This window comes from Blastocystis hominis, assembly GCF_000151665.1.
Source record: "Blastocystis hominis, Singapore isolate B (sub-type 7) whole genome shotgun sequence assembly, scaffold_0".
NCBI lineage: Eukaryota > Bigyra > Opalinata > Blastocystidae > Blastocystis > Blastocystis hominis.
The window spans coordinates 497,867-520,616 of NW_013171815.1; the positions used below are offsets into that span (position 1 = coordinate 497,867).

General features: G+C 48.2%; 11 protein-coding genes; 4 read left to right on the forward strand and 7 right to left on the reverse strand.

Annotated features, from left to right (window-relative positions):
* Window positions 1-7: 7 nt before the first annotated feature.
* Window positions 8-1,200, reverse strand: GSBLH_T00006029001 (uncharacterized protein; the record flags this gene model as incomplete). Its single annotated transcript, XM_013038306.1, has 5 exons — window positions 8-79; window positions 110-1,033; window positions 1,063-1,088; window positions 1,115-1,135; window positions 1,179-1,200. The coding sequence occupies 5 exons, from the start codon at window positions 1,198-1,200 to the stop codon at window positions 8-10; spliced, it is 1,065 nt and encodes a 354-aa protein (XP_012893760.1).
* A 417-nt stretch (window positions 1,201-1,617) lies between these two features.
* On the reverse strand, window positions 1,618-2,374 carry GSBLH_T00006949001 (uncharacterized protein; the record flags this gene model as incomplete). The annotated part of the gene is made up of 3 exons (XM_013038307.1): window positions 1,618-1,758; window positions 1,789-2,244; window positions 2,279-2,374. The coding sequence occupies 3 exons, from the start codon at window positions 2,372-2,374 to the stop codon at window positions 1,618-1,620; spliced, it is 693 nt and encodes a 230-aa protein (XP_012893761.1).
* Window positions 2,375-2,719: 345 nt separating this feature from the next.
* Window positions 2,720-3,172, reverse strand: GSBLH_T00000144001 (uncharacterized protein; the record flags this gene model as incomplete). The annotated part of the gene is made up of 1 exon (XM_013038308.1): window positions 2,720-3,172. One exon carries the CDS (start codon window positions 3,170-3,172, stop codon window positions 2,720-2,722), a length of 453 nt encoding a protein of 150 aa, XP_012893762.1.
* A 722-nt stretch (window positions 3,173-3,894) lies between these two features.
* On the reverse strand, window positions 3,895-5,572 carry GSBLH_T00000145001 (uncharacterized protein). XM_013038309.1 has 3 exons: window positions 5,361-5,572; window positions 5,120-5,327; window positions 3,895-5,085 (listed from the first exon to the last, which is right to left on the reverse strand). The coding sequence occupies exons 1-3, from the start codon at window positions 5,544-5,546 to the stop codon at window positions 4,964-4,966; spliced, it is 516 nt and encodes a 171-aa protein (XP_012893763.1). The 5' UTR covers window positions 5,547-5,572; the 3' UTR covers window positions 3,895-4,963.
* A 513-nt stretch (window positions 5,573-6,085) lies between these two features.
* On the reverse strand, window positions 6,086-8,652 carry GSBLH_T00000146001 (uncharacterized protein; the record flags this gene model as incomplete). XM_013038310.1 has 5 exons in its annotated part: window positions 8,548-8,652; window positions 7,036-8,516; window positions 6,937-7,005; window positions 6,744-6,905; window positions 6,086-6,712 (listed from the first exon to the last, which is right to left on the reverse strand). Exons 2-5 carry the CDS (start codon window positions 7,207-7,209, stop codon window positions 6,086-6,088), a joined length of 1,032 nt encoding a protein of 343 aa, XP_012893764.1. The 5' UTR covers window positions 7,210-8,516; window positions 8,548-8,652.
* Window positions 8,653-9,110: 458 nt separating this feature from the next.
* Window positions 9,111-9,599, forward strand: GSBLH_T00000147001 (uncharacterized protein; the record flags this gene model as incomplete). XM_013038311.1 has 4 exons in its annotated part: window positions 9,111-9,282; window positions 9,314-9,407; window positions 9,439-9,482; window positions 9,516-9,599. Exons 1-4 carry the CDS (start codon window positions 9,205-9,207, stop codon window positions 9,597-9,599), a joined length of 300 nt encoding a protein of 99 aa, XP_012893765.1. The 5' UTR covers window positions 9,111-9,204.
* Window positions 9,600-9,621: 22 nt separating this feature from the next.
* On the reverse strand, window positions 9,622-13,481 carry GSBLH_T00000148001 (uncharacterized protein; the record flags this gene model as incomplete). XM_013038312.1 has 18 exons in its annotated part: window positions 9,622-9,706; window positions 9,738-9,761; window positions 9,791-10,182; window positions 10,215-10,284; window positions 10,318-10,709; window positions 10,741-10,831; window positions 10,881-10,959; window positions 10,991-11,130; window positions 11,166-11,447; window positions 11,481-11,568; window positions 11,599-11,777; window positions 11,810-11,865; window positions 11,891-11,959; window positions 11,989-12,018; window positions 12,047-12,110; window positions 12,141-12,515; window positions 12,582-13,068; window positions 13,097-13,481. 18 exons carry the CDS (start codon window positions 13,479-13,481, stop codon window positions 9,700-9,702), a joined length of 3,210 nt encoding a protein of 1,069 aa, XP_012893766.1. The 3' UTR covers window positions 9,622-9,699.
* An 8-nt stretch (window positions 13,482-13,489) lies between these two features.
* GSBLH_T00000149001 (uncharacterized protein) lies at window positions 13,490-17,883 on the reverse strand (the record flags this gene model as incomplete). Its single annotated transcript, XM_013038313.1, has 7 exons — window positions 13,490-13,869; window positions 16,692-17,034; window positions 17,069-17,157; window positions 17,190-17,226; window positions 17,256-17,410; window positions 17,446-17,541; window positions 17,574-17,883. 7 exons carry the CDS (start codon window positions 17,881-17,883, stop codon window positions 13,490-13,492), a joined length of 1,410 nt encoding a protein of 469 aa, XP_012893767.1.
* Window positions 17,884-18,491: 608 nt separating this feature from the next.
* Window positions 18,492-19,079, forward strand: GSBLH_T00000150001 (uncharacterized protein; the record flags this gene model as incomplete). XM_013038314.1 has 3 exons in its annotated part: window positions 18,492-18,528; window positions 18,560-18,892; window positions 18,923-19,079. 3 exons carry the CDS (start codon window positions 18,492-18,494, stop codon window positions 18,982-18,984), a joined length of 432 nt encoding a protein of 143 aa, XP_012893768.1. The 3' UTR covers window positions 18,985-19,079.
* Window positions 19,080-19,160: 81 nt separating this feature from the next.
* On the forward strand, window positions 19,161-20,289 carry GSBLH_T00000151001 (uncharacterized protein; the record flags this gene model as incomplete). The annotated part of the gene is made up of 2 exons (XM_013038315.1): window positions 19,161-19,940; window positions 19,972-20,289. The coding sequence occupies 2 exons, from the start codon at window positions 19,161-19,163 to the stop codon at window positions 20,287-20,289; spliced, it is 1,098 nt and encodes a 365-aa protein (XP_012893769.1).
* Window positions 20,290-20,404: 115 nt separating this feature from the next.
* GSBLH_T00006030001 (uncharacterized protein) lies at window positions 20,405-22,724 on the forward strand (the record flags this gene model as incomplete). The annotated part of the gene is made up of 7 exons (XM_013038316.1): window positions 20,405-20,777; window positions 20,799-21,457; window positions 21,490-21,757; window positions 21,790-21,949; window positions 21,982-22,142; window positions 22,172-22,308; window positions 22,338-22,724. The coding sequence occupies 7 exons, from the start codon at window positions 20,405-20,407 to the stop codon at window positions 22,722-22,724; spliced, it is 2,145 nt and encodes a 714-aa protein (XP_012893770.1).
* Between the last annotated feature and the right edge of the window lie 26 nt (window positions 22,725-22,750).

A 22,750-nucleotide genomic window follows, 5' to 3' on the forward strand; every position in this document is an offset into this window, starting at 1 on the left:
AATAAAGTTACAGCTCTTCTACCCATTGAATTGCTCGTTTTCCCGTTTTCTTTGTAAACACTTCCAAACTTGCTTCCACCTACATGTTACGCTTTCGATTCTACTTTACCTCCTTTCGAAGCAGCCAAAATGTTTCTGTGTCCATTTTCCGAAAGTATGTGGTGAAAAATGCACATTTCCGTTCCTTACCGATATCCTTCGGCCATACAGCACGAATCATTAACGTTATATCCGCCAACGCGTCAATCAAATAATGCGGTGTTTCCAGAAGCGTCAGCACATCAAAAAACACCATCATACAAAATCGTTCTTCTTTTTCTGATTCCAAATTTCCAACTTTCGACTCCTGTTCAACCAGTTGCTGTAATCGCGAGTCGCTCATCAGACTCGCAATCACTTCGTCTGCAGAGCTAAAAACCGCGTTTTTCGATAGAACTGAGCTGTGCTTCGCAATAGACGCGACGATATCCTCACGACTCTCCTCATCGCCATTGTAAAATCGCATAAAGAAGCAGTACAAATAGGCGACTTCCAATGCGTTATAAGACACACAGGGAGACACATGTACGGGTAATCGCACGTCTTGGAATGCTTTTGTGGATAAAAATCGTTTAATGCATGGAATTGTCGTGGAAGATTGTGATTTTGCATCCAAATCCGTGACAAGCGGAGATGCTAATTGTGTGTGTTCGGATTCGGGCATTAGCCACCATGGTGTCCACGGAGGAATGATCGAAGTGATGTCTCCATTCGCAACATCACGCAAGAATGCGTCATGGTAAGTAGGAGGAAGAGCATTGACACTGATATCCTTTCCTTCTTCAATTTGGCGTGCAAGATCCTCAAGCTGAGCTTCTTCTTCCTCGTTGACAACAGAATCAATCATTAAAGGCTCGACGACTTCTTCTCCCACTCGTTGTAGGATCTCTGCCATTTTCTTCGCATCTTTTTCTTTATCTTCCTTTTGCCGCAGAGAAATCTCATCGAGAACCAGTTTTGAGTAAAAGCGCTCTGTGCACTTCGGATTGTGATTCTACCTTGTCACCGCAACTTTGAATCTACGTTAAAGCATTTCGTAGAACAGTAGGCTATTTTACATTCTGGACAAACATACTTGGCTTCGGATTCGTGACATCTAGGAGTAATGCACTCTGCGATGAGCAAACCATACACACTACACAGCCGAGAATTTCGATTCATCAAGTGAGAATAAACCTTTTTGGCAAAAACTGCTTTTCTATTGTTGTTTTAAATAAAGTCAGATGTTGTCCCTATGGAATATGTTTAAATCCATTCTATTGTTCATAAACGCGTTGGCCATTCTTCATGAAAAGCGATTTTTGCGTAAATGTGAGTTTTTAAAATTCGGTTGACATGTAGATGGATGGGACGTCGTTGATACGAACTATGGTGCAAGCGGAATCAAAAACCAGTGTATAGGCCTTTTGCAGGCAGTTCGGTGGTTGCGAGGTAAGGAGTTGTTGTGGAAAGGACTATTTCTCTAGTTCCGCTCATCTTCGTGAATACATTGTTTTTGTTATTAGATATGATTATAGGGTGGTTTTTTTGTTGTACAAACAAGTTAGTACAAGATAAATAAAATAGAATAGAGTTGAACTACGAACGTCTCTGATTGAGATACTCAATGCACTGCTCCTTGGTGCCATGCGGATTCAGAATCATCCACTTCCGAATGTCTTCCATATATCCCTTCATGTCAGGCCCTCTCTTCACTCCCATCGACGACAAGTCATTTCCCTACAATCATCACTCTCCTCCTCGCTCTACATTCAGAATCGACGGAATATTCCACATCTCCATAAGTTCTCTCTCCTTCGCGATCTCCAAAAACCGCGTATAGCACTGCATCACCCGATCACGTTCTTCTCCCTTCAGAATCTTCTCCGTCGCCACCATATGCAGCATCAAAGGCCACAGCTGCTTGCTCGCCAATAGCAAGCTCCCCAACTCCACGATCTCCCAATCTTCCGGCACAAACTCCGGATTCTCGCACTTCTCAAACGTGGAAACCAATTCGTGGAAACGGTGGTCAATCCAGCACACATCGTTGATCATGCAGTTGCGCAGCTTCAACGACTCGCGAATGAAGTGCTTGATGAGCGGCGAAAGAACCGCGGGTTGCAGCGAGATTCGTTTTTTCTGCGTGACTTCGGTTTGTCCGCATAGAAACACGTTCGAGAACGCGTGGAGCAGACACGCCAAGCGCAGCGCCGCCTCCCACCCCTGCGTGTAACACAGAAACACAATCGGGAAGTACGTCTTCGATGGGAGAGACGAGTTCGCGCAGGCAGAAGCGCGTCCAGAGCTGCTGAACGGCGGGCTGGCGAAGCAGCGCCTCGCTGGCGTCGACCATTCGCACGCCCGCGCTGATGCGCGACTGGATGAACGACGCGTAGCGATGCGGCTCGAAGCTCGGCGAGGACGGAGCGGGCTTGGAGGGCTCGGGCTGCGCGCTGGATTCATTGGCTTCGCTGGATTGATTGACCTGATTGGCCTGGCTGATTTGATTGGCTCCACTGACTTGATTGGGTTGATTGGCTTCACTGATTTGATTGACTTCGTTAGCTTCGTTAGCTTCGTTAGCTTCGCTGGCTTCGCTGGCTTCCTGAATGCGGAAATCGTCGATGGAAAGCTTCTTCGAGGTGAAGAAACAGTTCATAAACTTCGCGTCCAGCGTCGCCAGACTCTCCACCGCCGTCTACATTTCACGTTTTCTTCGCTTTCCCACTTCGGGAACCCAGCACAGGAACAACTGTCTCCCAAACTCCTCCATCGAGCGGAGCTTCTGATTCTTCATGTAGAACGTCAGATCGCCTTCAATATGGAACAAACTATTCAAAATCGCCATATTCGAAAGCTCGTGCAGAGCACGATCGAAATGGCGGAATTGCGCCATTTTCAGAAACTCGATTCCAATTCGCTCTCTCGACACTTTGATCGACAAAAAATGCTCGATTTCTGGAATTCGAGCCGCTTCAAAGATGCTGGGGTCTATCGAGCAATCGAAGCGCGTAGCAAAGCGGACGGCTCGAAGGAGACGCAGAGGATCTTCTCGGAAGGTTTCAATGGCAGGAAGCGGAGTTCGGACAAGACGATCATGCAGATCCGAAATGCCTCGCATCGTGAAATCCTCGACCGTTCCCGTGTTCATGTTGTAAAAGAGGCTATTGATGGTCAGATCGCGACGGTACGCATCTTCCAGAGGAGTTCCGATCGAAATGGAGGGAATGCGGCTGGAGTCGTCATATTCCTCCTTGCGGAGGTTTACAAAGTCAATGTCGGTGTCGATAATGCGAGCAGTAGCCGTTTCCAAATGCTTTGACTACATAATGATAGCATGAAGCCAACTCTCACTTTTTCTGGATTTGCACGAATCCTGCCTACATTTGATGTCATATAGCCCTAGAATATCACAGAGGAGACAACAAGGATACGCGAGCGACTAACCACTGAACGAGTTTCTCGACAAACTCAAAACCCGTCATGTTGTCAATCGCAATATCGATATCATGGCTTTGAAGGCCAAGAAGCTACAAATGAAACCACTAACTGAAAATGTTCCTTATCTCGAACCCATCCACCTGCAACACGGAGTGTTGAGTGTAGCTGGAGATCGCTATTTGCTTCGAGCAGAATTTTGAACAGCGTTGACTCCTTTTCGGAGAGAGTGAGGGATATGTCTTTTCTACAGACCCTATTTAGATCCAGAGAATCCATGGTAGCTTGAAACATCGAAAAATGTCGTGAAAAAGAATGTGAGTAGCGAATAGGCCGTTTCCAAAGAGAACTGAGTAGCTACGATTCAAACCCAACTCAGCAACAAACGCAAATCCTTCGGAGTATGTTAGAATTCCCTCTGTAAACAAACAATGAACTAAACACAACAGTTACAACGTATCGACCAGCTCCTTAAAGGAAATGCTCGTGCAGATCACCATCATCACCGCCATCACCACGATGATCACCCAGTCAATGGCGATCCACATCGCGTTCAAGTTCTTCTTCAAGAACAGCAAATGAATCAGCGCGGGCAGGATATTACACACGAGAATCGCCGTGGAACTTCCGAGTGCGGTTAAGTCCCCTCATCCAGCATCAAGGATATTAAAATTGAGCACGGCGCGGAAGTTGTCGAAGAGGAACGCCAGCACGGAGATCGCGCCGACCTCCACCACGCGCAGCCACACGTACACAGGCGTGGTGATGAAGTACTTCCCGGTCTTCACGGCGCCGCAGCGACCATCGAAGAGCTCGTGGATGGGTCCGAGATAGAGCGGGAACGAGCCCATGCACGTGACCACCATCAGCACCGAGATGATCATGTTCCACACCGAATCGTTGGGGATTGCCCGCAGAATGTTGTCGGCAATGCCGTCCTCCGTCTTGTAGATCATCAGGAAGATCACGCCGATCGCCATGTAGATGAACGCCATCGAAAACACCGAGATCGAGATCGTGCGCGTGATCGTCGTCCGGTACGACCGTTTCAGGTGTTTCTACCATGCATCCCCGCGGGAATCGCTACCACTTGGGAGAGACACATGAGAGAGAAGGCGAGCGAGTTGATGAAGACGCCGAGATTGCTGAGCACGTGACCGCGCTGAGGGAACCAGAAGGAAGACTCGAACTTGAAGCCGTAGGCGGCGACGCCGTAGAAGAAAAGGATCAACAAACTCACCACCAGCGCGATCAGACCGAACGAGGAAACGCCCACGAGGAGACTGGGTGAGAGAAAAGGGGAAAAAGGGGTACCTGGGGTCTTTGAGGATGCAGAGAATGAGGCAGATAACCGTGATTATGAATTGGAGAATCGCTCGCTTCAGAGTGGGGTGGGAGGTAGGGATCGGCAGGCTGTCCAGGAAATCGGTCATTACGATCTGGAAGTGAGAGATTGAAAGGAAGAGACGAACCATCGTGCCCATCGCCATGCCGAATAAAGTGATCACGTTTGCGATGTTGAAAATCCAGTATCCAGGTTGGCCCATCGTCTAGAAGTAAAATGGGCGGATTTGCATGCACGATATAGCACAGACGGGCGTAATCGTTGTTTGTCTTGATTGCATCCTATCCTGTGAAACGGAAAAAGAAACAGCGATACGGTTCTCACTCCCTGCGATCGGTAGTACACAGTTACTAAATGGTAACCGGAAATGACGTACAAAATGGCGACGATAATGAATAAAATGACTCCCAAAATAATTCCCTCCTAGAAAATCACAGCCCAAGCATGAAAGCACATTCCACATTCCGTAAGGAATTGTAAGAGAACCGGTACCCGCAATACACTTCATCAGATTAATGGCCAACTACTAACTCGCAAAATTCATGGAGTAAACTACCTGTTTGCCCGTCAAAGTTCCAGTGTCCGCTTTTTCCATCTGCGGCGAGGGCGTTGGCGTCTCCTTGTTCTCCTGGGGACTTTCCTTGTTGGCCACCACAGTGGGCGACATGAGCTCTGCATTGGTTTTCTTGATTTCGGTATTGCCGGTCTGTATTTCCTTAAGCTCGATCTGTGGCACGTCCATTTGATTAGAAAAGGTCCGAATTAAATGAATCGCAAAATATGATAAGGTGGAAACCGTCGAATCGGACCTTCCGCGGTTCTTGTCAATTCTGCAGTGGGAGTCAAACAAACACAAAAATTCTTAAAATTGCCGATCATCGTAGAAAAAGACACAACCGTACACACGACCATCACAACACTCGAGATTCCTGCCAAAACCCAGTTCATGACGATTACTCCGGGAGGGAGGACTCTGCGCATCAAAACGTTGTGTAGAATGGGAGGAATCACCATTCCCACCAGAACGAACGAGAAATTGCCGACTGTCGTTAAAGCCCCCATTTCATCACGCTCTAAGGATATTGAAGCTCAACACGTCGTTAAAAAACGGAAACAAAGCTGCCACCGTGGAAATCAGCAGCAGCTCCACCATGCGAAACACGACATACTTGGGATTGGTAATGAACACGCGATTGCTGGTCATTTCGCCCCAATTTCCCTCCACGATCTCATGAATCGTCGCCATGTACAGCGGGTAGCCCCCCACGCACGACACCGTCATCAGAATCGAAATGATGATGCCGAACACATGTCCCGACGGCAGCGACAGCAGCACGTTCCCCGGCACGCCGCCCTCGGTTCCATCCAACAGGAGAAACAGAGTAACCCCCACGACGACGTAGATCCCCGCGATGACGGCGATGGAGATGGCGACGGTCTTGGTGGCTTTCCCGCGCTGCGAGCGCTGCATCTGCCTCTACGCTTGACGCGAGGGACGGAGCCGACGAGCTGGGTGAAGAGGAGCGGCGTGATGCCGAGAGAGTAGACGAAGACGCCGAAATTGTTGAGAAAGGCCTTGAAGGAGAGCGGCGCCAGGTAGGCCGGCTGCCAGCGGAACGAGCCGCAGGCGAAGCAGTAGATGAAGAGAAGCACGAAGCTCACGATCAGCGCCAGCAGACCGAACGAGGAGATCCGGACCAGCACGCCCGGGTCTTTGAGGAGGCAGAGGAGGATGGCCACGATGGTGAGCAGGATTTGCATGATGTAGCGCTTCGCGCTGGACCAGGAGGACAGGATGGGAAGCGACTCCATGAAGTCCGTCATCACGATCATGGTGCCGATGCAGACGCCGTAGAAGATCAGGAGAAGCGTGAAGTTGAATAAATAGTAGCCAGGCTTGCCCAAACCCTGGGAATGAGGGAGGCGAGGGAAAAAATACAATGTAACACATACGTGCATAGTCATTATTTGTGTGGATAATGCCACGACCAATATTTCGCTTGGCGCCAAGGCTGTTATTGATCGTGATGAGCTCATTTGCGGTGTACATATATACAAGTGAAACTATAGCAAAGAGCAAGATGGCTGGCACAAGCCCGACCTTCGGATCACAATTCCAAAAAAAGACATACACTCTTCACGGCCAGTGGCATGGCCAATGTGCCTGTACCGATCGATCCTTTGATTAGGTTGATTGCCACCTAGATTTGACGTGGGGGGACACACATTACAGCGGTGGCTGTCAACGTTCCATCAGGTTCTTGAACGACTGTGGGCTCCACTGGAGTTGCTTGCACTTTAATATCCTCCACGGCGTCCACATCATTCTGAAGCATATTGTTACTCCCTAATTCGGGCTTCTTTTCTTCCGTTTCCACCTTTTTCAATTCAATTTCGGTCGCCATTTAGGAAAGAATGGTAAGTACAAATCGTGGAACCAAACTCCGTTTCCACCGTTGAGTGTATTGTCTTTCCCATTCTTCGACACTTCTTATGCGATAATAATTTGATACTTATGCATGATACACCAAATCCGAGCTACAGATTCATATCTGACGGAATGTGTGTATGGAACAAACACACTAAACACACCAAACTAAGCAAACTGCTGCTTCAGCTTTCCGATTAAAGAGATAAAAGAAACAACTGTACACACCACCATCACGATGGAGGAAACACCCGCAAAGATCCAATTGCCCATGACGACTCCCTTCTTGAGCACTTTCCCCATCAGAACGTTGTGCAGAATCGGAGGCAGCACCATCGCCACCAAAACCGACGAGAAATTGCCGAGTGCCGTTAAGTCGCTAATCGCCCTTTCCACAAGAAGGGCTCCAAATTCATTGATTCATTGATTCATTCATTGATTCATTGATTTAAAGGATATTGAATCCGAGCAGGTCGCTGAAGAACGGGAAGATGGCGGCCACGACGGAGATGAGCAGAATCTCCACGGTGCGGAACAGAATGTAGTTCTTGTTCGTGATGAAGTACTTGTTCGCCGTCATCGCGCCCCAGTTGCCCTCCACCACCTCGTGGATCGGGCCCATGTACAGCGGATAGCCGCCGATGCACGTGATCACCATCAAGATGGAGATGATGATGTTGAAGATGTGGGTCTCGGGAATGGACGCCAGGATGTTGCCCTGCACGCCCTTGTCCGTTTTATCCAGCAGCAGGAACAGCACGATCCCGATAAACGCGTAGATCACCGCCATCAGCAGCAGCGACACGCCGATCGTTTGCACCGCAGAACCGCGGTAAGCGCGACGCAGATGTTTCTAGAGAGAAGGATCCCCGCGGGACGCACGAGCTGGGAGAAGAGATAGAGCGTGAAGCCGAGGGAGTACGCAAAGACGCCGAAATTGTTGAGGAAATCGCGCAGCGACAGCGGGTACAAATAGGACGTCTCCCAGCTCAGCTTGCTGGACGTGAAGCAGTAGATGAACAGCAGCACGTAGCTCACCACCAGCGCCACCAGGCCCAGAGAGGAGATGCTCACCAGCAGCGACGGGTCTTTCAGCATGCACAGGACGATCGCCACCACCGTGAGCAGTGATTGCATTAGATAGCGCTTGCCAGTAGGGTTGGACGTCATGATGGGCAGAGACGCCAGGAAATCGGTCATCACCACCATGGTGCCGATGCAGGCGCCGTACAATGTCATGAGCAACGCGAAGTTGAAGAGATAATAGCCGGGCTTGCCTAGACCCTGCAGCTAAAAGGAGAGCGAAGAAAGATACGATGTAACACATGCGCGCGTAATCGTTGTTTGTGTGGATAATACCTCTTCCGATGTTGCGCTTGGCGCCCAGATTATTGTTTACCGTGATGAGTTCGTAGGAGGAGTAAACGTACGCCAGAGAAACGACAACAAACAAGACAATGGCAAAAAGAATTCCCACCTAGAGATCAATTGGTTTATGCTAACAACATACACTCTTTACCGCCAGTGGAATTGCCAGGGATCCAGTACCCGCAATTCCCTTCATCAAGTTGATTGCAAACTGGGAATGATATCACGCAAATAGCCCTACTTGGGTTGAATTTAAGGTTCCGTCTTCCTCCTTCGTCTCGGGGGTGGTCTCGATCTCCTTTTTAGAAGCGTCCACTCCCTTGTCGGAAGTAGGAGAATCATTATCATTCAGAGTGGAGTTATCCACATTACTCTCCACCTTCACTTCTGCAGCATCGATCTTTTTCATTTCAACCTCAGTTTGCATGGGAGAAAACGATAATCTTTCTTAATATGACTTAGTTTCCGCGTTTCCACAATTCGGTTTTGATTGATCACTTTTGTGCAGTTGTGCAATTGTGAAATTGTGCAGTTGTCTTTGAGATCCGTGATCCTCTTGATCCATGTGTTCTACACAGCAATCTAATGCAAATTTATTTTTTTCATGTTTTGGCGTTTTTTCACTTTCCTTTCTTTCATCATTTGCTCGATAGGAGTCACCGCTCCCTTATCAGAACAGGATGTGTGCCTTTCAGAATCGTTTGTTTCAGTAGTTGTCCCAACAATACGATAAACTGTTTGACATTTGCTCCCAGACATCTTGTAAAGAATATAGCCGATACGAAAGCATGAATTGCATTCACCAGTGTACAACCCTGCTCGATCTTTTGTTGGATAGGTATCTCGGAAGCTTGCTATCAGAAACATTACGGTAAAGAGCCTGTAACATATTTCTTCTTCTTCTCACCTTCTTAGTTGGAACCGGGAGAGGTGGATGAGGCACGAGAAGACGAGTACATTACGTGTGTAAAAGAGGAAATAGCGCAAAACGAGTCCTGATCTGTTTTTGAACAAACACACGATAACTGTATCGATCGCATGGCTAGATACGACGACTGGATCGATTTCTCCAGATTCTCCAGGATCTCCACGTTGTGCTCTATGCTCTGCGCATTCTTCACCGCCTGTTTGATCAGCTTGTCGTTCTTTCCCTCCTTCGCACTATTCTCGACTCGTCTCCCCATTCCTACGCTGTGAGATCAATCGAAGGCGGCAGATTGAGTGCATTATCCAGAACGGGCACTTCCTGCTCCAATCGCTTGCAGATCGTGTCCATCATTTCCTTCTCGTCCATCCAGATACAGCACCCACCGTCCTTCGTCAGCTTCGTATTATGGCAGCTCATCATGTTGCTTCGCTTCCGATTGCACGTGTGGTACCACACCTTCTCCGGGAATCGATTCACCAGATTGAAGCAAATCCCGATCGCGTTGGCTCGACCCACTCTCCCAATGCGATGGAGATAGGATTCCACGCTATCGGGCAGCGTCATATTCACCACGAACGGGATTTCTTTCACGTCGATTCCGCGCGCCGCCACGTCCGTGCAGATCAAAATCCGCGCCTCGCCCTCTTTGAACGCCTACACTCGACAGTTCAGGAAGCAGAACGAACCTGCAGCGCATGATCGCGCTCCCGCGCGTCGCGCAGCCCCGCCAAAACCACCGCGGGGAATTCGTTGGACCTACGCGTCAGCCGCCCAATCGACGGCTTCTACCGCTGATCCAGCGATTTGAGATAGGCCTCGAGGTTGTTGCAGTCCAGATTGGTGCGGCAGAACACGATCACGCGCTCCATCTTGTATTTGTTCATCAGCGCCACCAGCAGCTGCAGCTTCGCGCGCTTCTCCGCTTCGCTTTTGTCCTCCGCGTTGAGCGGAACGCTGGGGAGCGGCGTCGCGCGATGCACGCCGTCGGTGAACGACGGGTTGTGGACATTGTAGAGCTGCTTCTGCGCGGGGTCGGTGACGTCGACGAAGAAATTGACTTGCTGAACGGTGGCGGGAACGTAGTCGCGACCCTTCAGATCCACCCACATCGGATTGCGACAGATTTCATCGGCCAAATGGCGGATTGAATCGGAGTGGAGGGTAGCGGAGAATAGACACGTCTAGAAGGGAAATGGGGAATGGATAGCGCACTTGGAGACGATATTCGTTGTTGGCGTTCCCACGGGCAGGAATGCGACTGTAGATCTGAAGGAGCTCGTTGTTGTTCGCATCGTCAACCAATCTATTGATTAGATCAGTTACATTTTATTTTTTTTATTAATAAAACCTACTTATCCGCTTCGTCCAGAATGAAAAACAAGAGATTTGACAATTTCACACTTTGTTTCTTTATGCTTGCCAAAAATCGGTCTTTGTGGAATTTTTGTAAAAGAGGGTTTACTCGGCGTAGCCACGATGATGTGGGAATTTTCGATGATACGCTTTTGGTTCGCAGCAGACACTTGTTCACCACCGATGAGCAGTCCCACCTCCACCGTTGGCCGCGTCATAAACGCTTTGAAATGGTTCAGACACTCGTATCTAGCGATCACCGCGGTTTTTCAAATTTAAAGTACGTTTGCTGAGCCAATTCGCGCGTGGGCTCCAAGATGAGCGCCATTATATTTCGTTTCGCTGATCTTCCGCCATGCGAAGCTGAGGGAGAAGGAATGGGCGAAGCTTCCGCGGGGAATGGGCGAAGCGAAGATTGCGCGGCAAATCGTACAACCACCGAGCAGTTTTTGATACAGATTGTGGGGTAGTAGTGTAGAGCTGGTTTCACATTTGAGAAGGCAACGCCCAGCGAAGTTCCGTTCTTATAGAAGGAAATCGTGCCTGCATCGAGATCGAGGAGACATCTTCGAAAGTGAGTCGGAAATCGCTTTCAATACCCGATTACATCGCCTAGAGAGAATGTGGACCCGTACTTTTCGTAATTATTCGAATTGGACTTCATCCCCGTTCCACCATATCCGTACCCTGCACCTCACTCTCCCTTCGTTTTCCCACCAGTCTTGCTTGTTCCCAGGTTCAGCGAGTCTCCCGAAGTGCTCCAACCCACTCGACAAATTCCAGTCGAGGACAAAACTTCGCACTCATAATAGAATTTACCAGACCCCGAAACACTGACGTTCGCACGACACCCTTTCCACATATTCGATTGGTTTGCAACGGTGCACCCATCACTCCTGAGAAAAAGAGGGTGATTTACAAAACGTACCCGATACTAATGCCAGCATCACTATCGCCATAGTTCATGCACACGGTTTGATCCTCCTCATCTAGATGGAAAGAAGAAAACATCATAACAAGAAGGTGCGTCCTTCTGAAGCATCTCCCACACAATCTGCAGCATCGGAAGGCAGAACGCCTAAATTCAATTTATTCAGCAAGAAGTACTGCCGTCTTTCCCGATCCCGTGGGAGCGGCCTGCATATCAAACAATCCATAGCGCTACGAGTAGGACGTCGCCTCCACCGAGGATTAGCGGGATCGCCTCTTCTTGACAGTCCGTCGGATGTCTACACTTCACAACACGCCGTGATTCGCACTCCCACTGTTCGATCTCGATCGCTCTAATCAGCTGGTCGCATAATCCAAGTCGTTCAAAATCCATGAAAAAAGAAATAGTGCTCAAACAAACAATGCACTGTCTCATGCAACTTCCAGGACCGATCGGTACACCTCTTCCCTCCGTGAACGCGGGCGCCGCCTGCACGCCTCTGCGATTAAACTCACATCGCGCATAGGGGAATCGGATCTTCGCTCTCTCGATATCCAGCAGCTCCGGCTGCGTCCACATTCGCTCCGCCGCAGCGATGGACCGCGGCATGATGGTGTTTTCGAAATCACTGGCATCGACTGTGTGACGCGTCTCCCCCATTCCTACCCGTCTCTCCCCACATGCACACCTCGCCTCCGTAGATCTGCGCCCACTTCTCCTTCGGAATGTCCTTCAAGCTACGCATCACGCGTTCTCCTCCGTCCCGTACAAATCATTTCCGTAATAATAATCCCAGGTCTCCCAGAGCTGCGGGAGATACCAATGCTTGTAGTTGCTCACGATCACGCGGAAGCCTGCATCGACGATCTCTCTCAGTCTCTCTCCGTCGCCCAGCCACAGCTGAATGATCATCGCGGGATCGATACTCGCGCGATGGTTCACGAACACCTCCTCCCACGCGATGGTCTCGCGTCCTCGCTTCCGGATCAGCGCGTCCATGCGATTTACGAAGTACCCGTACGCCCCGTTCGCCGTCAGATTGCGCTGCGCCATCCACTCCGCCACGCGCGGAACCTTCGTCCAGCACTCCGTGTTCACCTCGTCGCCTCCCATGTGGAACACTTCCGCGGGGAAGAAGCCCTCGCCCTTCCCGCTGCCCAGCAGGTCGCTCAGCAGCGCGTCCAGCGTTTCGAACGTCGTTTCGCGGCTCGGGTCCAGCGGAGAGCGGCAATCTTCGCTCGGACACAGCTCCGGATCTACGTGGAAACGGAGAACCTCGCCTACTTCCGACACACCAGGAGGCGGCGTGGCCGGGCACGTCGGTCTCGGCGACGACATGCACGCCGCGCGCCTTGGCGTAGGCGACGATCTCCTCGATGTCCCAGGCGGTGTAGCGCTCGGCGGAGGAGAAGGCGCCCTGCCAGAGCGTGGGGACGGAGGGCACGAAGAAGGGGAAGGCCTCGTCGTCGACGAGGTGCCAGTGCAGGACGTTGAGCTTGACCCAGGCCATGGCGTCGATGATGCGCTTGATGCTGCGGAGCGGGAGGAAGTGCCGCGAAGAATCGATCAGTAAACCGCGGTACGACAGGAAGGGACGGTCCGCGATGAAGATCGGAGCGTGCTTCAGCACGTAGCAGTTGCGCTCGTAGTCGAACTGGATCAGGAACATGAGGGAGTTCAGCGCGTGGTAGGCGCCATAAAGATTGTTCGCCTCGATCTCGATGGCCGAGCCGTCCTCCGGAACCGACAGAGAATAGCTCTCATCCTTGGAGATCTGCGGATTAGGCCAGAAACAGGGAAGCGGACCTCGAAAGGAACCTCCTTCTCCTTCAGCTCGATGTGCACTTCATTGATCGCTGTGGAGGGAGTTGACACGAGTTTACGTTGGAATATGGTGTCCTTGAAGCGAACCGTAGCCAGACGCAGCTCCTCGCTCAGATAGTTCGAGGTGAAACGAATGTGCAGAGGATCGATGGCCACCACAGAATCGCCACTCTTGTAGCTAGCAGGCATCGGCCAGAGAAGCATATCGGGCTCCTCTCCCGAAGGAACAAAAACTGCAATTCATCCCATGGCTAGAACGCGTACTGCTGTCAATGAGATAGGTGGTCAGGCCCGCGATGACTTCCTGTCCAGGGCACTTGCTCTTCAGCCATCCATTGGAGTTAAAGCCAATGCATCCTTCCGTGTTATCGCAGATTTTCTTTAGTTCTTCAGGCTACTGGTTAATGCAAGCCTCGGATTGTCGTACGTCGCGTGATGAAGCGTGGCTAATATCGTTTCCCTTGCAGTCGATTTCGTAATATCTCTTGTACTCTCTCGCCTGAGAGATGGCAAGAATGCAGCCAATCAAAAAGATCGTTTTCAGCATACCAAATAAATTGTGTTTTGAGGACTCAAATGAAACTCCGCCACTCCTTTGAAACTCCCGGTAATGGAACAAACAAGTGGACAAGCAACAAAAAGTGAATAAAGCTGTAAATCATCAACTACTTAGTAAGATAAAACCAGGAACTCTAGAAAATTAGGTAAAGGGGGGAACGTTACGATCGATCAACTTCATACTGCTTTCCCAGGTACTTCTGCACGAAGTGCTCGTCCTCCGTTACAATGAGCGCTCTCCCTCGCCGCCCCATCAATTTCCCCAACACAGGAACAAACAAATCATTTCGTGTTGTATTTACCACCACCAAATCGGTGGGCGACTCGGCCACTGACTTCCAATACACCTGGAAATGCTCGCTAGGCGTGTAAATACAGACTGCTGAAGGCATGATCGCCTTCACGCTTCTATCCATCATTCAACCCCTCTACTCTCACTTGCACGTTTTTTGCGATGCATAGACGCGGGTAGCGGAGCAGAGATAGAACAAGAACGGATCGAAGCCCTTCTCTGCGAAATAAACGCAATTCGGAACTTTTCGTCATCCAACAAACAAAAACAAACAAAACAGCTGCGTCGACCGCGCCAGGAACGCCACTGTTTTCAGGCTTCCTTCCCAGGCCACGCCGTTTTCCTCTTCGACGCGCATTCGCTTCGTCGAAACCGGCAATAAAACCCCGGAGTCCACATCGCTCATCGAATAGAACGGCCACTCTTTTTCCTTCATAATCCGCGTGTTGGTAGCCAAGAGCGGCTTTTCCTGCGGTGTGAGCGCGAGTTTCTTCTTGATCACAAAGACTACGCATTCTATGCTAAAATGCGCAAATACCCGCGGGAGTAAGGTCGATCACGCGAACATGCTGAGAAAACGCGATATTGAGAATGATGTCGTGCAGCTTCGCGGCGATGATCCCTTCGGGGAGCTGTTCCTGGAGAATGCGAAGGAAGTCGGCGCGGAAGATTAAAATGTCCATCTGATGTTCCGCTTTGCGGATGAAATCGGGCGTAACTCCGAGAAACGGAGCCTTCTTGTTGAGCGACGTGACGGTAACGGTGCGTGCAGTGTAAATAAAAATCGTGTCTCCGGGCGGAATCGAACGCGCGACCTGAAGAAAATTCGAAAGAAGCGAGGGATGAACGTAGGCACCGAGCTCCAGATAGACGAAGAGAGAGTCGGGGAGATCGTCTCCCGAGAGAGTCACCAGGCGAGCCAACACGGCTTTGAAGATGGCGTACTTATCGGGATTGGTTCTGCATGAGAGGGAACCGAGGAACCCACTGGAAAACAGATTCGCGCTTGACGGAGGTCTTGCCCTTCACTAGGTTTTTGACTACGGTGGCTTTCGAAAAGATGAGACGATTCATTCCTTCCAGATGCACTTCATCCATCGCTTGCATGGTCACATCGGGGAATTTGGTGCTTGTTGGGACTGTCTAGACTAAGAGAATGGGTGAAAACGAGTACAGGATTCTCCATCGTCGTAAATAGAAAAATAGGGGTTTTAATCGAATCAACTCTCTCGATGGTTTCGGGTTCTGCAATGGATTCCAGAAACGAAGCATCAAACTGGTTCTTGTGCGCAATGATCGTCTGGGTATCCCTTTGGATTTCCCGATGGGACTTCTCCAAAATGGAATCGAAATCCGTTTTTATAAAACCTTCCTTCTCTTCTTTGCTCCCAAAAATCTTATTTTGAATCATATTCACATATCGATTCCGGTTACCGATACTGTACTCTTTGTTTCCAGAAGTATTCTTGTAGAACGTATAGGTCCCGAAAATGACTCCCAGTGCGATTACAAACAGAAGAAACACGAAAATGATTTGAAACCGTTGATCTAAATTGGCTCGCTTCTTCTGATACGACTTATACATTATTGTGTGAAACAAACATTGCACTTAAACACCACCTTACAAACATTCTCCGCGTACTCCTCCCTCTCATTAAAATAAGTCTCCAAACTCAGTTTAAACACATCTCGCTCTCGAATCAATTCCAGTTCATTTCGCCTCTCCGCAGCGATCTGCTTTTTAATCTTCCCATCACTTCCTCTTCCACAATCCTCCTACATAAACCCGATACGCCTTCGACGTCTCCGCCGAGAAAATGCGATGCAGCAGAATGTTGTAGCACTTCTGCAGCTGTTCCTCCGTCAGCCCCGTCTCTTTTTTCACCCGTTCGATCGTCTCCTGCGACAGCGCCATCACCTCTCCCTCCCCCTTCTGCTGCTGCTGCTGCTGCTGCTGCTGCTGCAAGTAGGGCTGCATGGCGTCGAGCGATCGCAGCAAGCGGCAGTCGAAGACGTCGCGGACAAAGGTGCACTCTTCGCACGGATCCTCCATCGTGAACATCGAAAACGTGCAGTTTTCGCTTCGTTCCCACGGGACCGACGGGACCGACGGGGTTCCGCGGGGATACGATTCGGGCAGGAGGCAAGAAAGCGGGGTGTGCAAAAGCGTGCGCGAAATGAGTCCGAGAATGCGTCCGGAATGACCCTGCTTTTGAAAGGGCGGGAGAATCAGAATCTGGCAGAGACGAAGCGAATGCGGCGGCGATTGGAAGGGATTGGAGAAGACGTAGAGAAGGCAAAACCCCGCCAGACAGGGGCGCTGGTCGATGGAGGCGTAGAGAGAGAGCACGAGCCAGCGGTGCGGGGAATCCTCGGTTACCACGATTTCGCTGGCGCCGTCGATGAACCAATAGCTGAGCGACTGGACGTTTTTGAAGAATTGGACGGAGCGGGGGGAGGTGAGCGTGTCGAAATAGAGAGAAAAGTCGGTGGAATGCGAGGTGTAGGTTTCGAGGCAGATTCCGAGGGGTTTCGACGATTCCTCGATCTACGGAGAGTGGAGAGAAGGGAGGAAAGCGTACGGGGAGAATCCGAGGCATGAAGTTCAGACGATTGATGTTTGTATTCTCAGGAGTCCACTTGCGAACACGGCGCGACAGTTTCTTTTTGTCTATTCATCAAACAAATGTGAGGAAAGCAGACCTTCGGCAGAGGAGTCGCATTTGGCAAGCACGCACATCTAGAATCAATGGATTCGATTGGAAATACGTCGCAGGAAAGTGGATTGAAGTAAATGTCTATCTCTGGGTTCTTAACGCCCACGATTTTCTCATCCTTAAAGATCTGGTGTGACATTCCAGGATGAAAATCTGGGCAAAGCTGGACCATTTTTAAAGAACCGTCTGGATTCTTCTGCACTGTTACTAAAATGATAAACTTATCATTTGCAAGAAAATACCTTGATGGAAAGTCACAACGGAGTTGGCATCAACAACAAGCTGCTCTTCTTCGGTTTTGACATTGAGAGCAGTGTTTTGATTCGAATTGGATGGAGCTAGGCATCATTCGCACACAATATCGCAAAACAGTTGACATGAACTCTTTTCTCAGCGTTCTCTATCTCAACGTTGTTAGCAGGACGTTTCTCGGATTCCATCAAAAGGCTAATCAACTTTGAATTTTCAGCTCGAAATGTATGTGAAACAAACACAAAAAGATGATAATTCGGTTGGGACCTGACGATACCCGATGTCCCCGCACTTTCCAATAGAAAGTCCACAAAGAGGACAAGCATGGTAAAAACTGACCAGATAGATGTTATAGGCGATGACTCCTGATAATATACATAGCGTTGCAAATCCCATAATAATATATAAGCTATCATCTTCAAACTCATCTAAAACCCAGATCATAGCAAGAACGAAAAAGGCGAATAGCAGTATATAGTACAATCTAAAATCGTTATAACGAAGTGATATTGTTACAGAGTAATACGGCGTCCCTTCAAATTTGTCATAATATTAAGTTTACAGGAGGGACAAAAGACAGTCGTCGGTTTATTCCGGAGAACGACTTTTACAATGTCGTAGGAGCCGTATAGTTGTTTCTGCGTTGGGGGAATCGCTTGCTTCTGTGTAATGTCCGGTATGACTGGGTAAACAGGGATCTGTACAGAGGGAGGCGCCCAATGAGGAGAAAGAGAGGGGTTGACCGGAGAAGCATTTTGAAAATAGGGAGGGTTGTTGTCGCTGTTCATAATTAAATATGGATTATCCAAGTTGGATCAATACACGACATAAAAACACGTAAATTTCATAACTGTATCAATGTCTCTAATTACATTGCAAAGCCAGCAGCGCTCAATTCGTGCGCACAAAAGTACTGTAACAAAAATAAAAACCCAACAGAATAAATTTCAATAATTGTTCAGTAATCATGTTGATTATTATTATTGTTACTACGATTTCTACAATTGAGGTTTCCCCATTATTTTTTCTTAGCGGTATGGAGAGTAGAAAAACTGGTGGGAAATCGCATAGAGGTAAGCTAGTGGAGGCGATTATCATGAGTAGACGATCTGTCTTCTGATAGTGATTGTATGTTTCATTGTAATTACCCTGGATGTACATACGAGACGAATCGGTCGGCCCACTTAAAGCGCCATGAGCGCACTCATACGAAGGAGCGACCATACAAGTGTCAGTTGTGTGATTACTGTGCCTCGCGATCCGATCACTTGCGCCGCCACTATAAGATTCATTCGAAGGTGGCTAATTCTCGTGCTATCAGTCACATGCAACACAAATCTGTTAGTTATCCCCAGCCTCGTGCTGTTTGCGCTATTCCTGTTAAAAGTACGGTTCCTGTGAACCCATTGTATGTACCTCAACCACTGGATGAAGGAAGTAAAATTTAAATTTTGGGTTAATGGATAGCCATATTGTTTTTACAGTTTATCTACAAGCTCCGATGTGAAGCAATGATGATGCATTCCTAGATTCAACATTGTGTTAGTGATCTAGTTTACATGTCTGTTTTCCTTTGTACATGAATGTGTACTTCCTTTCATGCATTTTGAATAAGTGGCGCAAAGGCTGTTTGTTTGATACGACTTCCTTACCGATGAAACTCCCTTGTGGCTGGTTTTCATTTTCTTGAGGAACACCGTCTGCCATGAGTCTTGTCCAGCAGATTGCCGAGATTGAGGAGGAGATGGCCCGAACGCAGAAGAATAAGGCCACTGAAAAGCATATTGGATTGCTGAAGGCCAAGCTCGCGAAATTGAGGCGAGAAATCCTGACTCCCAAGTCTTCCAAGGGAGGTGGTGAGGGTTTCGATGTCACAAAGTCGGGAGATACGCGTGTTGGCTTGATTGGCTTTCCGTCCGTAGGAAAATCCACTCTGCTGACCAAACTGACGGGCACCTTTTCAGAAGTCGCAGCCTATGAGTTCACAACGCTTACCTGTATTCCTGGCGTTATTCACTACAAGGGTGCGAAAATTCAATTGTTGGATCTCCCCGGTATTATCGAAGGAGCCAAGGATGGAAAGGGTCGTGGTCGACAGATTATTGGAACGGCGCGAACCTGCAATATGATTCTCATCGTTTTAGATGCAATGAAACCCGTCACACACAAGCGCATCATCGAGAAGGAGTTGGAGGGCTTTGGAATCCGTTTGAACAAGCAGCCTCCCAACATCTACTTCAAGATCAAGGACAAGGGTGGCGTCAACCTCCAAATCATGTCGAAGGACTGCGAGTTGGATGCAGACGTCGTCTCCTCCATCCTCCACGAATACAAGATCCACAATGCGGACATTACCATTCGTTGCGACGCCACGGTGGACGATCTGATCGATGTAATCGAAGGAAACCGCGTCTACATGCCCTGCCTGTACGTCCTCAACAAAATCGACCAGATCTCCATCGAAGAGCTGGACATTCTCGCTGAAGTGGTTTCCCCGTTTCCCCCTTGATTTCTAGTTGGAGCACTGCGTCCCCGTGTGTGCTGGCCGCGAGTGGAACCTGGACGAGCTTCTGGAGCGGATCTGGGAGTACTGCAAGATGATTCGGATCTACACAAAGCCGAAGGGACAGATTCCCGACTATGAAGAGCCCGTTATTCTACACGCAGAGGCCCCCACCGTCCGAGACTTCTGCAACCGACTGCATAAGAGCATTGTGAACCAGTTCCAGTACGCGTGGGTCTGGGGGTCGTCGGTGAAACACCAGCCGCAGCGCGTGGGATTGGATCATGTGCTGATGGATGAGGATGTGGTGCAGATTGTGAAGAAGGAATAAGGGGTGGATGAATGAATCGTGGATGATTGAATGAATGAATGAATGAATAATTGAATGGTTTTGAGGGAATTTGTTTGTTTGATAGTAATAGAATCATTGTGCTAAACATAACAAAATGGTCATTCTGATTGTTCTGCTTATGGTTTGTTGTGCTGTTGCAAATATTATTTCTATTGATTTGGGTACGAAATACATCAAGGTTGCATGTCGAGAAAAACAGGCGAATACCATCATAAAGGATATATCAGGAAACGAAAAAATTGACAACATGATTTATTTCAGCAAGGAAACGAAGATCTTTGGATACTATGCCAAGGAACAAATTATATATAGTCCGAACTTAATCTTTGTCGGAATAAGCCAATTGCTTGGACTAGGCAAGAATTTGAGGATCCTCCAAAAGTATGAGGAAAATGGGTTTATTTATGATTTCGAGGAGACAGAGCGTGAGACTTTGAAACTAAAGATATCGCCTGATGCAGGATATGGTAATGAGGAGTATATTACAGTCGAAGAGCTGGGTGCTATGATGCTTCGCTATGTTTATTCATTGGCAGTGAAGCAGATTAAGAAAATTAACAATAAAATCGTTGTTTCAGTTCCTTCCAGTTTCACTTTTACGCAGCGCCAAGCCTTGCTCGAGTCTGCTAAACTTGCAAATATCCATATCGACTCGATTATCGATCAAACGACTGCAGCTGCAATCACCTATCTGATGGATAAGCAGGAGAAAAAGCAAAAATGTGTCGTACTGATCGATGTTGGAAGTGATCATACCCAGTTTAGTGTATTTGAAATCAGTAAATCTTCTCCTATGTCATCCACCCTAAATACGCTTACAATCCTTGGGAAAGCAGTTTTGCCTAAAGGAGGATCGAACTTTGTGATGGGCGTGGCTTCTTTGATCGTGAACTATATCACTCAGCTTGGTTATTCGGAGTTTCTCGATAATCCAGAGATTGTGGCGGAAGTTCGAGAGAAGAGCGAAGAATATATGGAAATTTTATCGACCAAGACAGAAGTGACGGTCGAGAAAATGTTGTTTATGAATGATACGGTTGAAAGCCAGAAGATCACACGAGAGGAATTCGATCTACAGATGGATAATCTATTGGAAGAGATGTTTGGGACCTATAGAAAGTTGTTGAATGATTTAGATCTCAATGATGTTTGAAATTCGTTCCTTCACTTACCATATAGAATGAGATCTCTGAGATTCAGTTCATTGGTGGTGCTTCTCGCATCCCTTCCATTAAGGAATATTTCGAACATAGAATACATCGCGTTCCCATTCTTTTCGACTTGGATAGCGATAGGAGCGTTGTTAACGGAGGAGTGAACTTTTTACTCACGAAATACAATAAGAATAAGAAGTTGAAACATCTGAATGATTACATCAATTACTCACTCCACGCTTCATTCGCTCGCAATTCGAATCCATCCATGTCCTATTTCGATCCTTCAAAAGGTACTTGCTTTGTTTTCCGTACATTTGAATAGACTTCCTCGCTCGAAATAACAATTTTATTCGCTTGATACCGCTGTTATCAGACTCCAAAATCTACAATCAAACGAAAACGTTTGAATTCCCAGTTCGTTCTGACTTTTCATTCACTCTGAAATACCGAATAAATGAAAATATGGTTACCGATCAAAGATTGTACGGCAAGGCAGAGAGATGATGAGCGATAGATTTTGTATCAGCAAGTTTTACGTGAAAGGAATCGATTCCCTTCTGAGAAAGACGTTTAATTTGCTCCAATCGGATGTGCGACTGACGTTTTCGTTGGATCCGTTCGGCGTTTCGTGGATCCAGAAAGCCGAGCTGGTGCTGAATTACACCCCGTTGAAAAGTAGAGAATTGGAGTGGGATAGGAGGTAGATAAGGCAAAGGAGAAACTGGACAACGCGAAGTCGACAATGAATGGCATTTATTATCAGTGGTTTGGGCAGAAGAAATACACAGGCTTTTCGTCTTCGTCGACTGGATCGAAGCAATCAATGAATGATTACTCAGTCGTAGGAAAGAGGAAAGAAATGGAACGTAGACGGAAGTCTATCCACTGGAAGTTTTGTGGGTGGATGATGGGTGCGCGCAATATCCACTTCGCGAGGACGACATCAAAGAGATGACGCGTTTTTTGCACGAGAAGGAAGAGGAAGAGGAGAAGGAAGAGGATTGGGAGCGGTCTATGGAAGATTTGGAGAGAATGTTGAAAGCTTTAGAGGGTCAAATGTGGAGTCAAATGATGGAAATGCCAGAGAAAAAGAAGAAGAAGATGGAGTATTTGCAGAGACTAATCGACAGGATTCGAAGCATGATCTCGCAAATGAATGCTCTGAATTACCGAATCATGTCTTTTATGGTCAATAAGATGTTTGAACTCATCCAATCGATCATAACTTCCATGGCCAAGATGGAGGGATTTGTGTAAAAATAAAAAAACTAATAAATAAATAA

Bases quoted from the DNA above. Each gene is read 5' to 3' on its own strand.
- GSBLH_T00000145001 (XM_013038309.1), bottom strand. From the start codon at position 5,546: ATGGACGTGCCACAGATCGAGCTTAAGGAAATACAGACCGGCAATACC. The intron at 5,328-5,360 runs GTAGTTTACTCC...GCGAGTTAGTAG, and splicing joins GAACTTTGACGGGCAAACAG to TTGGCCATTAATCTGATGAA. The intron at 5,086-5,119 runs GTATCGCTGTTT...TTCACAGGATAG, and splicing joins GATCGCAGGGAGTGAGAACC to GATGCAATCAAGACAAACAA.